The 17,111-nt window shown below is 30.4% G+C and overlaps 1 protein-coding gene across 1 annotated transcript; it reads left to right on the forward strand.

The window, feature by feature from the left end:
• Nucleotides 1-413: 413 nt before the first annotated feature.
• LOC131003927 (uncharacterized) lies at nucleotides 414-3,321 on the forward strand. The gene is made up of 6 exons (XM_057930496.1): nucleotides 414-459; nucleotides 1,943-2,078; nucleotides 2,166-2,295; nucleotides 2,387-2,695; nucleotides 2,782-2,889; nucleotides 2,986-3,321. The coding sequence occupies exons 1-6, from the start codon at nucleotides 414-416 to the stop codon at nucleotides 3,319-3,321; spliced, it is 1,065 nt and encodes a 354-aa protein (XP_057786479.1).
• The last annotated feature ends 13,790 nt before the right edge of the window (nucleotides 3,322-17,111 follow it).

Genomic DNA, 17,111 nt, shown 5'->3' on the forward strand with positions numbered 1-17,111 from the left:
GAGTTCAACGGGGATCACTCCCTTCGATAAAGAATAAAGACCAAATCATGTGCGTCGATTTTACTTAATCTAACGGACCAAAAAATTATAGATTTTTCTTGTATTTAAATCCGTAAAGGTCAAATAAGTAAATGCATAATATTCTGTAATTGATATCGTCCATAATTAAATTCATTCAACACTATTTTATATTTAGCAAGATATATTAAATCCCTAAAAATTAGTTAAATGTTGTGTATCAGTCGTTTTTGTATATGTTTCAGTCACTCCTAACAAATGAACATACTAATGTTCGTCGATATGTTCGTATAAAAACAAATGAACATACTAATGTTCGTCGATATGTTCGTATAAAAATAAATTAACATATTAATGTTCATTGATATGTTCGTCGAAATAGATCAGGTCCCAGAATGGGAAGAGGGAAATTTTCGAGATTTGTTCAACGGGATAAATTCGGTAAATTTATTTTTTACACATTTGACATTTTTCGATTAAATAAATGCTAATCACCAATTTTTAATTACATAAAAATTTAAATTCGGATGCAATCTGGATCGTTGATTGAGATTCAATGAATGGCTTTGATCTGGTCTTTATTCTCTATCTAGGGGAGTGGTTGTCATAGAATGCAACCCTATATATAGGAGTGTATATATATATATATATATATATATATATATATATATAGGCCAAAGTTCAATGAAGAATGCCTAAATGTAATAAAGAAGAGAGAAGTAACCTCATCCGTTGATCTTATCTAATATAACGGACATGATTTATTCACGCCATGTTCAACGGATTTTTTCGTTGAATATATGGGGGGTCGAAACCCAGAACCGCCAAAAATATTATATATGTTCACGAATGTTCAACGAAAAAATCCGTTGAACATGGCGTGAATAAATTATGTCTGTTAGATTAGATAAGATCAACGGATGGGATTACTTCTCTCTTCTTTCTTACATTTTTAGGCCTTTTTCATTGAACCCAACCCTCTATATATATATATATATATATATTTGGAGTCTTGGACTGAATTAATGTTCATCAATAGGATATCAGTAATGTAAATGATGCTTGACAAAAAACTTATTATAACTAGAAATTAAATTATAAGATAGTTCAATATCAGAATTATTACCTTGCACTATAGACATCCAGTTGCATACAAAATATTTATCATTCATATATATATATATATAGAGCCCAAAGTTTTTTTAGGTCCATAACTTTGACTGTTTTGCAAATGTAGACAAATTTTTTCGGGCTTGCAATTATAGGACAAATTTTCAAAAATTGAGCATAAGTAGGACAAATTGAGCCCGAAAAATTAATTTGTCCTATAATTGCAAGCCCAAAATTTTTTGTCCTACATTTGCCAAATGACCAAAGTTACCGTCCTAAAAGAGAGAGAGAGAGAAGAAAGATTTTTTTTTTTTAAATTTAATCTTTAAATAAATATAACTTTTACATTTCAAATCAAATATTTACATAAAATATATCAAATTAAAGCTCTTATTGTGATCTTTAATTTGATATGCATATTAAATATTTTGAGTGACAATTTTGGAGTGGCAAGATATTAATTTTTTTGCCACACAAGAAAAGAAAATATAGGGGAAGAAAAAAGGAAATAACATAACCCTTAAAAAGACAAGATTTCAATTTGAGTGGGAAATTTGGAGTTATAATAAAATTCAAGGTTTATTTATAAACTATATATTTTTTATTTTTTATCTTTTAATTATTTTATTTTATTTCTTTCTAAAATTGTAAAATTCGACTAATTATAAAATATGTAATATGCATATCAAATTAAAGATCACAATAAGAGCTTTAATTTGACATATTGTATGTAAATATTTGATTTGAATTGTAAAAGTTATATTTATTTAAAGATTAATTTTTTTAAAAAAATTAATTCTATCTTCCCATGCAGCATCATCCCATGCAGCATCATCCCGTGCATCATCGACGTTGCCAACATCGCCTTCAGATGTGGAGTTAGAGCAAACAGCATCAGATGCAGTCTCAAACAATGACGGAAGGATACCCCTTTTGAGGACGCCTGAAGGGTTTGTAACTATTTATAATTTTTTCAATGTTAATATTTGTAAAATTGAAAATAATTTTGTTGTTTTATTTGCAATTCTGATTAACAGGGAGTTAGTATTGCACAAGGACTTCTCGAGGGTGATTGGCAAATCTTTTAAGACGATTCCAAACCCGACAGGTATCAATTGGAAGGCTACTCCAAAAGAAGTCAAGAATCTATATTTTGAGGAGTTTCGAGTAAGTACTTTTTTGCATTCTTCACTACTTGATATCACATTTAGTAGAAATTGCATGATTGCTCAATTTGATGAATATATGTTTTTAATAGAAATACTACTCATGGGATGAGAGATGGGAGGATGAGGTACGCCGGCTTTGGGCAAAAAGGGCGAGTACCAGGTTCCCTGACTTTCTATATGAGGTCAGGGCATGTAGGAAACCTGATGATAAAGGGAAGCCGGATTACATATCTGATGATCAATGGAAAGCCTTATGCACATATTGGGATACTCCTGAGGCGATCGAGAAGTCTGAGCGTGCAAGCAAGGCTAGATTGTCTGAGCCAGATGGACCGGGCACTGGAATAAGCAAGCATCGAGGTGGTTCGAAGTCTGTTGCTGTGAGAGCTCACGAGATGGTAAGCACTTAATACTTAAATTATTATTTATATTATATAATATGTATGTATATATATTATGATTGGTTTACATTTTTGTTTAATAGTCTTTAAAGGAGGGAATTCCTGTCAAGAAGTGCGTGTATGATTCGTTTAGGACATTACACGTGAATAAAGATGGAACTTATACGTACAAGAAGGCTGAAGAAGTTGATGTAAGTTTTTTTTATAATTAAAATCAATATTTATGTCTTGTAATATATCTTTAGTTAATTTTTCAATATTTGTGACTTTTAATTTTTACTTTCTAGACGAGAGTGAGGGAGATTGCCGAGCAGCAAGGAGAGAATGCCGATTTGAGTCAGATTTATGTGGATGAGGTGATGGGAGGCCGCCTCGATAAGAAGCAGAGGATGTTCGGCACTGGTACCCTTGCATGGAGTCTCGTGGGCGGTACATCACAGACTATCCATTCACAGCACGTTGATGCTCGATTTGAAGAGCTGCAGCAGCAGCTTCAAGAGGAGCGTGAGCATAGACTTCGATTGGAGGAATCACTTCGAGTAACTAATGAGATGTTTCAGCAGTTCATGAGGTCCCAGCAGTCGAGGAGTGGTGGCTCAGACTTACCAGGCGACAATCCTTAGCCTTGATGTAGTTTATTTAGTACCTTTTTTGATACGTTATTATGATATTTAGCTTTGATGTAGTTTATTTCGTAACTTTTGATACATTATTATGATATTTACATATGGACATATTGTTGGACACTGAACAATGTTGAATGAAATTTAAATTATGTTTAGATTATGAAATGATGTTATTGTGGTTGGATTTATTGATAAACAAATTGTCGTAATTAGGTACGTCAAAAATAAAAATTAAATATTAAAAAAAAATCAAGAATTACCGAGGGATTACCGAGGAAACCTGCCTCGATATTTTAATAAAAAGTGTCCGAAAATTACCGAGGGAAACGATCCTCGGTAAATTTAGAAATGTTACCGAGTGATTACCGAGAGAACCACTTATTTACCGAGTGATTACCGAGGGAAAATTCCCTCGGTAAAATTAATGCTCAGCCGACATTTCACCCGACGTAAAAGTGAGCGAGGGATAGGCTCCTCGGTAAATCTCTCGGTAAATTTACCGAGGGAAATTTCCCTCGGTAAAAATTTTACCGACATTGAATTTAACGGCGGGCACTTTTCATCGGCGATCTCTCGGTAAACAATATTACCGAGGAAAATTATATATTTACCGAGGGAAATTTCCCTCGGTAAAAAATTAATTTTTTGTTGTGAAATTCTATCTTCTCTCTTGTTTTTTTAGGACCGTAACTTTGGTCATTTTGCAAATGCAGGACAAATTTTTGGGCTTGCAATTGCAGGACAAATTGATTTTTTGAGCTCAATTTGTCCTACTTATGCTCAATTTTTAAAAATTTATCCTACAATTGTAAGTCCGAAAAAATTTGTCCTATATTTACAAAAACAGTCAAAATTATGGCCTAAAAAAACTTTGGAATCTATATATATATGCGTAACGTTATGAACTACGACAGAGAGTAGCAAACCGGCCGTTAACATTATTGATATGATTTCTTTCTATTGAAAGAGTTGTATAAAAGTTGATACAAACAGATATATACTCTGCTTGTCATGCAAAAGTACTGAAATTGGCTAGTGAATGACAGGAACATGCCATCCCATTTTCAAATCTCTATTATCTCTTCAGTTGTAGTGCCGACAATATTTTTTATATATAGCAATATATTTTTTCACGGCATGTAAGAAACTACCAGTAATATTTACTTATTAGTATATATGTATATCAAAGACTCTTTATAATTAGTTTTTTATAACTAATTTTTCCCATTTACAATTTCTTTTTGTTATATAGAAGGGGAGAAAAGGAAGAAGCCCAAACTGAAAGGTGGGAAATACGGCTCTATTATGTGCAAAACAAGACGTATATAATCCTACATATATTATTGTAAAATAAATCTTATCATGTGTGGCATCGTATAATCACTCCATTCTAATTTTCCTTAATTCTCATTCATTCTTATTTATTTATATATTTCTAATCAATTTCTTTTATATTATAGCAAAATAAATCTTATCCTACGTGGCATCGTATAATCACTTCATTCTAATTTTTCTCAATTCTCATTCATTCTTATTTATTTATACATTTCTAATCAATTTTTACATTTAAAAACTATTAAATAATCATATAAATTTATAGATAAATTCTATACTATTAAATAATCATATAAAACTATTAGATAAAGTCTGTACTATTAAATAATTGTATAAAACTATTAGATAAATCCAACATATCCATTTAATTACAAATCCTACATATTCATTTGATTATCGGAACCCAGCCAAATTAAAACACATTAGCACTTCGAGGGTCCATTCGTTTATTTTCAAACGCCTGAAATCTCTCTCAACCTCATACCAACTTTTCTTATATATATAAACTCAATGACCAACAAGAACTCATCATGCCTCACAATCCACCTTTTTTCACTTCAAAATTTTAACTTAATAAAATGATGGCATCCAGAATAGGAATCCTTATACCCACTTAATTGAGATTGTTCCAAGTGCGACTAAAATTTAAATAAAGTATACCAATAAATTAATCCACGAAAAGCAATCAATTCAAATGTCAATTTATTTTTCAGAAAAGATATTCATCAACTAAATGTTATAAATAAATAAAATACATGTCTATGCCCAATCTATATATATATATATATATAATAGCAAAATAAATCTTATCCTACGCGGCGCCGTATAATCACTCTATTTTAGTTTTCTTCAATTGTCATTCATTCTTATTTTTTTCTAAATTTTTAATCAATTTCCATATCTAAAAAAGATTTATATTTGTATTTTATTTTATTATATAATATTAGTTTAAGTTCATCACATCATACTCACAAATTAATATGTATATGTATAATACGTTTATATATAGATGTATTTACTTAAATAATTAACTATATATATATATATATATATATATATATATATATATATGATTGAATATGATTTCAAATTTGACGATGTTGTTTAAAGTTTGAGACGAGATTATTCTCATAACTTAATTATAGTTTCACAAATTCTAGACAAAATGATACTCACAAGTAAGTTATAATTTTCAAGCTCCATACAAGATGATGCTCAAAATTCAGATGTGGTATTTCAAACTCCAAAGAATATGATTTTCAAAATTTTGACGTACAAATGTCATATGTGGTCTTTAGAGCTTCATATGATTATCTGGCCTTATTAGGTTCATATGAGATGATACTGAGATGACATATGTTTAGTTAAATTATTTCTTATCCGTCAAATTTAAAAAATTTGTTCAAATTTGAACAAACTTAATACTCTCTCCGTCCCCCAAACATCTTCCTAAGAGATGATGAAACGAGTTAATTTTAATAAAAGTTAGTTATTTATTTGATAAGTGGAGAATAGGTCCCATAAAAAGTGAAATTATAAGAGTGATAGTGAAAGTGGAAAACGAGTACCACAAATAGTAAAATTGTAAGAATAATAATTAGTGAAATTGTTTCCAAAAATAGGTTAGGAAGATGTTTTGGGGACGAACCAAGATAGAAAAAAAATGTTTGAGGGATGGAGATAGTAAATATTATCGATATTCGATTAACAGCAGATGCGACACATCAATCGTACATCATATCATACTTTAAATTTACATATTTTTTTATTCTAAAAATATATCTTCAATTCCACATCAAATTTTTATAAACTTCATCAAATGAATATTTATATAAAAATGTATTTCTATTATCACAACAACCTACATTTAATTGGCGAAAGTGATTAAGATTAATATTATTTCAAATATTGTTTTACTAATTTAATTTGATCATATCAAATTAATTAAAGAAATAATTTATATATAAACTATTTCATATGCTATAGTAATAAAAATAACATAAAATAATTATAAATGATGATATAAAATAATTCTCGGCGAATTTCGACGAGTTAAATGTTAGTTAAAGTTTATGTCAAAATTACTTGATACGTGTATTGCATTAGCTAATTTTACGATTTTCTATTATATATTAAGTTTATTATGAAAAAAGTAATTAAAAAAAATTCTCTCTATAAGTATCTTCTTTATTTTTCCTCATTTCTACAAAGAAGAAATAATACTCCCTCCGTCCCACGAAGCATGACTCAGTTTCCTTTTTGATTTGTCCCACGAAACTTGACATATTTTTAAAAATGGCAAAAAAAATTACCCTTTATTCACATTTTCACTTTTTCACCTACCACATTTAACACGCAAAATATCAATTTCTTAATTTCCGTGCCGAAAGGAATTGAGTCATGTTTTATGGGATGGATGGAGTATTATCTCTCAATTTTTTGTGTAATGATTTTTTTTGTATAATAATATAATTCCAAAGGGTGAACCGTAAAAAATGAAGGAAAAAAAAGGAGATTAAAAGAGAAATTTTTGAATCTCTCATTTTTTTTTTTATATAAATTTAAAATCAAATAAAACACACCTTAATCATTTTACGCATACAACACCTGAACCAAAAGCTAATGGCAAAATACTGCTTACATCAATCATGTATATGATGATCCAAAAAAAAATAAAAATCTTTTTTTATGATGACATTTTTGGACATATCGATATTATTATTATTAATTGGTGTATCTAATTATCGAACATGGTAGTTGACAGCTGACAAGATGGTATATTCGACGGTTCATATTGGTTTAGGTATTTATTTAATCGCCTAATCATTACAATGAGTTAAAAATATCTAAAGCACATGATAGATAGAAAATGGTATTTTTGATATTGATGAAGCTGATTTCAATATTAACAAATACTGAATATTCCAAGATGTCGCTATCTGATTTCACTAGCGGTGTACGATAAATCTTGTGACTAGAAAATTAATAAAATTTGAACGGTCTAAATGAGTCGTTGCACTATAAAATGCTTTAGTAAATGCATTTCAATTGACCGGGCCCTTTCTTCTTCTTCATTTTAATTTTTTTCTTTTTTTCATTTTCTTGTTTAAGAGAACAGTTAATTCGAAAATTTATCAGTTTGCTGTGTTCATAAAGTATAGACTAATTTTAACATTTTAAAATTATAATTATATGGAACTATATAAATGACGAGAGAAAATACAATATTTACATAGTTTTTGTCTCAACTTTCACAAAACTCATAATAATTCCCATTTTTAAATGAAGAGTTGCTTGCACTCCCGTAAAGAGGTCCGTATTGTGCGGATATTTTTTTAATTAATACTAATTCATTAGATATATTGAAATCAATTATTAAGTTTTTTTTTTTGAATCTATCAATTAATCAATTATTAAGTTTTAATTCCTCTAAAAATCACTGAGTTTTAATTAGGGATATAGGTATAGGTCAATATATAATTATGAGTAATTAAACCCTTATTAAAATCTATTAAACTCTAATTAAGAAATAATTATATTTTAATTATGACTTGTTAAACTTTGATTATGAAATTATAAATTTGTGACGGTAAGTGGCATGTCACAAAATTAGTTACATTTTTAGGTGTAATAGAATTGGGGTATTGATTTGTAAATATTCGAATTTTTTTCATTTTTTATTTTGCATTCGAACTTTAAAATATGCATTATAAATACATTAATGTTGTATTCTTTCTGATTTTGCATTCGACAAATCAAAATCCGACATAAATCCTCTTACTAAAGTACTCTTTATTATATATTATATTATTTTAATATTTACTAATAATTAAAATCTAAATTTTATTTTAAATTAATGAATTGAATTCTTAAAAAATAAAATAGAAAAACAAGTGTGTGTTCCCTTTCCTTCACCTTCGCCATATGTTCGCTAATTTATTTTACACCGCAAATGTACGGGTGCAATTGTATATCGGCAAACAAGATCGTATTCTACAGATATTGATACCTAAGTAATTACTACTTTAAACTATATTATCCTATCTGAATTAATGGTAAATTTGGGTGGTTTTAATAATTGAAATAAACAGGAACAATAAAAATCACACAAGATAACAGATGGGAGAAATTATGGAGATAAAGATATCCTAGATTTTCGATTTCAACAAATTCAGGAAATCAGATAATTCAAATCGATTAATCATGCGAAGGCCAATTCTTGCTAAGATAAGCGTGAATTAAATCTATACCAATCCCATAATATACAAACCGTAGATTACATGCAACTATGCAAGACTATCATCCTCGGATCGTACTTTGTAGAGACGGAGCTAGGGGGATGGCAGGTGGTGGCGGCCGCCCCCCTTAAATTTCCAACCTTTTTTTGTATATATGTATACATATTATAAATATTTATAAATTTTTGCAGTTAATATATATATATATATATATATATATATATATATATATAGGGTGCGGTTATAGTGAGAACCACAATTATCGTGAGAACATAAGAACCAATAAAATTACTGCATCTGCTATACAAATTAATGCATCCGCTATTAAATTTTAATGCATAAAAAAAAATACTAATTTTTTTGCTCCCTTCAGGATTCGAACCCAGCATCTGCATCCATCCACCAAGATGATGCATCCACCGTAGATCTTGATGATCGAATGGCTTAAAATGGTTCTCTGTTCTTATTTTATTAGTGGTTCTTATTTGAACCTCTCCATATATATATATATATATATATATAGGGGGCCGCTCCAATGAGACCCCCTAATTTTAGTGAGATATAGAGCACGATCTGGTGTGTTTATTTTATCAATCCTATGGCTGATATTGTATTTGGAGGGTGATTTTTTTTTCACAGGGTTCGAATCCTGGAGGGAGCAGAATATTTTAAATTTTGTTATTCATCAGTATATACTGCATTGTTCATTAGTATATACGGCCCTGTTCATCAGTATATATATCTTATTCATTACGAATTTTTTAAATTTTATTTTTCATCAGTATATACATCTTGTTCATTAGATATACGTTTTGTTCATTAGTATTATATGACTTATTCATTGTACTCATGTTACACGAAAAATAGGGGGTCTTATAAAAGACTAATTATTATACCATAACATCATATTAACCAATTTCTAATTTCATTATTCAAATTGAATCTCAAATTATTAAAATTTAATTTAAATAGATTGGACTTTACTTAAATAAATAATTCACTATATCCTTGGATATATAAAATCAATAATGAAATTTTATTTGGAGGAGAAAAAGTGATTATGTATGGAACTTTGTGTGATTGAATACGATGAATGTCATCGATAGTGTTGAATTGATTAAGTACTAAAATTCACTATAGATATGCATGTTAATTATTACTAAAATTATATAGTCAAAATTGAAATTAGTTGCATAAGTCTAAACTAGAATATTAAATTTATGTGTTTATTTCGTTGTTTCTATATAATTGATCAAATTTAAAATTAATTGTTCTAAGTAATTATTACCATATAATTTATCTTTATAATTTTTTAAAAATATTAATGTACAAAATATTTGTAAATTATGCGAAAAATATTACTTCCTCCGTCCACGATAAGTGTGGCCTTTTAATCATTTTTGTCTGTCTACAATAAGTATGGTATTTCTATTTTAGGAAATACTATACCTTTATATTTTTACTCTTATTCATACACTATTTACAATAAAATCATCTCATAAATAATTTATCAATCATCTAATAAATTAATTTGATGAGTCCATTTGTTCACTTTATACACATCTCTCATCCACACCATGCACATTTATCGTGGACGACGGAGGGAGTATTCCGGATAATATTAAATATATATTAAGTTTTTATACTTTAGATTTTGAAAAACTTCGCCCCCCTTATATAAAATTTCTGGCTCTGTCCCTGGTACTTTGAATATATAACTCCCAATAGTTCATGGCATTGAAGCCATCACACAAGTCTTAAGTCCTCTCGACTAATATTTAAAAGCATGTTTCATATTCTTAGTTCAAGCATTAATAATCATCTTTCGATATCAAATTAATGCAATTAGTCATGCAAAATTGGTGATAATTCAATTAAGCAAACAATATGCACAAGAACATGAAAATGAAAGAGTATGTCTAGATTAATCAAACTAAATAAAATAAAAAATTCATAATTTGTTTACTTCCTAACTCTAAACAAAAGATTACTAGCAAGACATAGACATGTAAACTAGAAAACCATAAACAATAAAATTCGGAGGAAAAATTGTAGAATCTCGCTATCTGTTGCTTTCACTCCACAGATCTTCTCTTCTCTTCTTGTCTCTCAAGCTCCACAATATAGAAAATCATAAAATAAAAGCTTGGTTTTCTTTCTTCAAGCTTTCAAGGGGTATTTATTTATAGGTCAAGATGTCGAATATTGAAGAAATCAAGTGTAAATCATTTTTAAGCAAAAAAAATCGTCAAAACGCGGTCAAACCCAACAAACATGTGGCCCGAGGCGCGCCCAAAATAGCAAGATTCGGTGAACCATGCGGCCCAAGCATGCGGTCATGATAACACTCACTTTTCTATAAAACTTAATGTTATTGTGATGTCAATTTTGTAGGAAATTGAATATTTGATAGTTGTTTTGTGTTTAATTTGATTTATCTTGTAAAATGTGATACTTGCTCGTAATTTGATTAAATCTACAAATATATTGAAACTGAAATTGGTAAAATGGTCTAAATTAAAGTTGTTGATCATTTCGATACGAGTTTGTGAGCGCAAACGAATTGCAAATCGAAGCTCAGACGAGGGTGATAGAGCCGAAACAAGAAAGTCGAGCACAATTGTTGATTTCGACGGCCGCTTTTGTAATCGTTGTTCCGGTAGCCGAAATCATTGTTTTCTCCACGTTTTTGCATATTTTGGGACTTTTATCTGTATTTTCGAGCGTTGTACTATAATTATCCCATGTGTCTATAGGTCCTTCAAAATTCTTTTTGGGTTTTATTTATTTCAGTCTTTTCAATTGCTTTATTTTTAATTATGTTTTTTATTTATATAATTATGTATGACTAGTTTTATTTTTTAATGCTAGGGTTTGTATGTAGTTAACTGAATTTGTGTGTTTGATTTATTGATATCAATTTGCCCTCCAATTCCTGATTTATGATTTTCAGTGCTTGATTTATTGTAAATTACTTGATTAATAATTTGTATCTCTAGCTGTTCAATTTGAAACTGGAATGTGATAATTGTTCAGCCGATTTAGAAATGCATGATATAGTTTTATCTAGAGACTTGAATGTGATAGGTGGGCTAGAGGAAGCTATTCTTCATGAGCTATTTGAAGTTAATTTATTCTCTTGATCCTTGAATGTGATAGGAAATTTATTAATCTACTTTCAAAGTTGTTCGTTAGAGAAGATTATGAATAAGGTTGTGATCTTCCATCAGAGCTGGATTAAATTGGTAATTGAATCAATAGATCAAGTACATAGGTTTAATTAACGTTATACATTCCCTAGGATCAGTCTTTTATTTTCTTGGTTCTTTTCATATGATTTTATTCATTTGCATTGCTTGAGTTTAGTCTTAATGTTTCATCATATTTTTGTTTGATTGCGTGGATATTGACTTAGTCTTTATTATAATTATTCATTGTGTTTTCGTTTATCAGTCCCTATCGGATATGATACTCGACTTACTACTTGCTATCCATTGCACCATTTAGTTGGAGTATTTTATTGCTAGTATTTCAGTGATCAGATTGTACGTCTCGGCCGCATGGGAATTTCAGCTTTGCGCAATGATTTTGTTTCGATTTTTGATCTATTTGCGCTCAGGAACTCATATTAGGATGAACTTCAATTTCCATCTAGACCATTTTTTCAAATTAAGCTTCAATATTCCTGAAAATTCTCACAAATAAAAAGGAAGTAATAAGTCTCGACAATAAATCAATATACATTCAAATTAACCATCAAACACACAATTTCCTATAAAATTGATATCATATTGGCATTAGGAACATAGAAATATGTGTGTACATCACTGTCTAACTCAGCCACACGATAGCACATGTCTTGCCCCCCTTTCGACTTCATCTTGCTCTCTCGGTGTGAACAACCACAATCGCGACCACATTTTTCCGCATCATCGTCGTTTCGTCCCATCCTTTCTGTTGTGAAAAAAAAAAACCTAATTCACGTTAGTGTTCCTCAAAATACAAAAATTATAAAATGCTGGAACATAAAACAACGACGTTATAGAAAATGTGCAACTACGTCTTTTCATTGCACTGCCGATCATGCCACACCAATTAATCTGGTTGCCATGTCAGCAACGATTTAAAGGTATTTTGATATATTATAAAAATAATTCCACCGTTAAATGAAAATAATTTTTAATGGGACAGATAGAGTATTATATTACATTAAATATTAACGAAAATAATTTTTTCAAAAACTAATTATAAATATATATCATAAAAATAATTTAACTGTTAAATTATTTTATTGTAGTATTAGACCGTAAATGAGTACAAAAACATGGAACAAATTCAAGGAATAAAACCTCGATCACGGACGTCGGCACCCAAATTAATTTTAATACTAATACTTGAATAATCTAAGTACTTTCAAAAATTACATTGTTTTCACCATTATGACAAAAAAGTCCAATCGAAACGGACGGTAATGCCATTGCGGCATTTCCCTATCAGAAAAAGGCACACTTTATAGATATTTATGAATCTTAATGAAGTGAAGGACAGAAATCAAATTTTGAAATTTGGCATGCAATAAGTAGATCACCAACCAACGCTTCTTCCAATTACCACTTTTTTAAAGGCAAAAAGTGCTTATATCATTTGTAATTTTGTGAGAGTTGTCATTTTTCGTCTTAATAGTCGAGGACGGCTTAAGTTATTAGTAATAAATTATTTAAGGACTTTGGCAGACATGCTCGCAATTATTTGCAAATATGATGTACGTGGATAAATGTGATAAGCAAAATGAAATAAATTAAAGATCCAACTTGTGTGATTAAATATAATGTTGATGTAAGTGATAAGCCATTGTTTGCGTTTGATAATGAGAGAGCGTGAAAGTTCTCAATTTTGCCCTCAATCTGGCAATGTCACACCGCTATTATGAATTTGGGAATATTATTCATTATTAAACGAAAAGGAAAACAACAACAATAATAATAATAATAATAATAATAATAATAATAATAATAATAATAATAATAATAATAATAATAATAATAATAATAGTCATTGAGGTCTAGCTCAAGTGGCAAAGTTGAGGCACCTAAAGACTCTCATTTACGAGAAGTCTTCAATTCAATCTCGTCTGAATGTGGTGTAGTTTTCTCATCTTTATGTGTGGATAGTTTTCTCACCTTTATGTGGGTAGTTCAATCTAGTGATTATCCTAATTCATTATGCTATAGCTATTTAGACTAAATAATGAGGTGAATGGTTTGATTATCTAAACAATTATCAAGCAAATTCAAAGACAAATAAGATCAAATAGGCAAAGTGGATTAAGATGTGATGAATGTGGTTTAGGGATTATGCATCGATGGATTAGCAATGGACTTCAATTTAGCTCAATATTAGTCTTGATATTCCTATTTATCTAGAGTGATCTCCCAACTAGTTCTAGCCCCCTCCCGGACGACTAAAACGGTAGATTACGGGTCATAGTTGCCGTCCCCGGTCAAATTCTAACCTATAACTCCCAAAAGCACAATAAGATCGATAAACTCTCACCCAACTCTCAAGCTCCCGGTTTATTAAGTCAATATGTTTCAAGCACCTAATCTATTATGATTATCCTCTCCCGATTCAAATCACAAATGAGAAATGCATAGAAAGTGGCCAACAATCTTGTCACGACCGGACTTAACTAAGGATAGGTAAGCCGGGAAACCGTGACTAGGGAAGGGAAATTAGGAGACGGGACAGAAAGGGGTGATAAATAATTATAAATGAATTAAATTAAGATTTAGACATCATATGAGAATAAGTCACACATATATATAGATAATAACGAGTAATTGGTCATGAGTATCCGATTTAAGTGTTTATACAATAACTTGATTTGACAATCCAACATAATAGGATAAACTGCATCATAACTGAGTGTTCGCAGCGGAAATGAGAACGTGATACATGTATGAAGACATGTATCGCCAAGAGTTTATTTAGTAAATATGACAAAGCTCCGTACGACACCCCATCATCACTCATCACTGTTCAACCTGCACATTTAGAAATACATGCAGGGCTGAGTACAAAGTACTCAGTAGACATATGCCGAAAATCATATACATACATAATAACTGTAAATTGTCATGCCATTTCAATAGTATAACCAAGGGTTTTTACTTAAAAAGGCCCTAAGCATACTAAATTCATTTGTGATTCTAAAGTTCGTCTGATCAGACTAAGTTCTTTTGTAATCTATCATATCTGAATCTGTGTGCCGGAGAGGTGGCCACCTCTCACGGTCACTTGACCGGCCAACCCGCTAGATGACTCACGGTCACTGGTGTACACTAGCCAAGGCAGGATAGCTATCAACTGCTCAAGACCCGAATTCGATTACATGATAACTGGCAAAGCCATATCAGATAGATATCATACTGAAATTAAAACATTTTATGGCAAGACAATACTTGAAATAACTTCAACTCAAAGATTTTGTCATGAAATAACTTGCTTGAACGTAACATTTAAGCTCATTTGATATATACGAAAGTAATGCCTACCTGATTGCAGTGTTTTGCTACTTAAGACAATGATTCTCTTTCCTTAGCGCGATAGGTTACTCAGGCGCTTTTGTTTATTTGAACCTTTGATAACACGAAACATGTGTTCGAGTGAATAATAGAAAAGATAACAACAAATGCAGTGAATCACTATTCACTCATTTATCTAACTACCCATATTTCCTTAAACGACTGTATCTAACTCATATACAATCGTTCTTCTTTTATCGAAATACTTCATGTACCTTTGAGGATGTAGGAAAGCCCATTTTATATTATTCCTTTATTTATCCATTATAAATAAAGAATAATCTATAAAATATTTTCCTTTTCCCCATTTAATAATGCCAATCAATATATATATATATTGCTACTATTAAAAGAACTAATAAATCATTAATAAATTCTAAACATTAATTCCTGATGAAAATTTCATTGTGAGATTTTAGGAACATTTGTAAAAATATTTTAAAATAATAAAAGGAGTTAACTATAAAAAGAAATTTTCGAGAAGATCTAATAATTTTAATATTTTAACCATTTAATTAATAAATCTTTAATATTTCATTTATCAACTATTCCATCTAATATAATTTTACCAACAAGTTCTCATGAAATCTTTCTCAGAATATTTATATATCTCAATAGCTCATTTATAAACTAAAAGTGATATTTTATCAACAATAAAACTTTAAAATCCTTAATAAGAATTATTTTGAATCATTTCCATCTCAACAAAACTGTATATATTCAACTTCAACTAATAAACTGCTTTTACTCCGAACTCGTATGGAGTCTAATTTTATATCAATAGAAACCTCTTTGAGTCTAGTTTAATTAAAAAAAAAGTATGTTGAAAAAACTCCAAGTAGTTTAAGAGATATAGCGATTTTCCCATCGCCTACCAGATTCGGCAGTTTCTGCCAACTGAAAGTCCAGATTTTTGAAAAATAGCAAACGTTACCTGAATGAGCTCAAATTTTATATGTAGATAGCTAACACATATATATTCATAGAATAAAAATTTGAGAGCTAAATATCAACATATGGTTACTGAAATAATTAACCTAATCATCTGCCTCACGACAGTTTTAGCAGATACGGGCAGTAGACTTCTCGAATTTTAAAAGGGTAGTAAACGAAGTTCAAATGATATGAAACTTTGTACGAATATTTACCACACTCCCATCTATACCCCAGAAATTTCTCATAATATAATAGAAACGGGAATGCATCGAAATAAGGGCGTCAACTTACCCTTGTCCAAGTGAGCACTAATGGAAGTTGTTCGCCGGGGTTTTTTTCTGGTCGTCGTTCCGCGATGGGGTTTAGCCGCGAAGGTCTACGACTTAGTTTTCCTCGTGCGAGATAGATCAGGCTACACAACGGTGGTTTCTCGATCCTTTTTCGTCGTAAGGATAGTGAGAAACGAAGGCCGTAAGTTGGCCGGTGGCTAAGTCGGGAATTCGACGTTGGCCTCCGAAGGATATTGTGGCCTTTGGTCGGGAAAATATAGAGAAGGTTTCGGCCTTTCGATTGTTGGGTTTGGTAGCCTAAAGATGGAGGAACGAGTACACGTTCTCGGTTCAGAGCCTAGTGGCCGGTCGACGAAGAAATGGCCCGGCGAAGGGAGCTCACTTGAGCTCTTGCAAGTAAAAAA

The sequence above is a fragment of the Salvia miltiorrhiza genome, unplaced genomic scaffold (assembly GCF_028751815.1).
Source record: "Salvia miltiorrhiza cultivar Shanhuang (shh) unplaced genomic scaffold, IMPLAD_Smil_shh original_scaffold_293, whole genome shotgun sequence".
NCBI lineage: Eukaryota > Viridiplantae > Streptophyta > Magnoliopsida > Lamiales > Lamiaceae > Salvia > Salvia miltiorrhiza.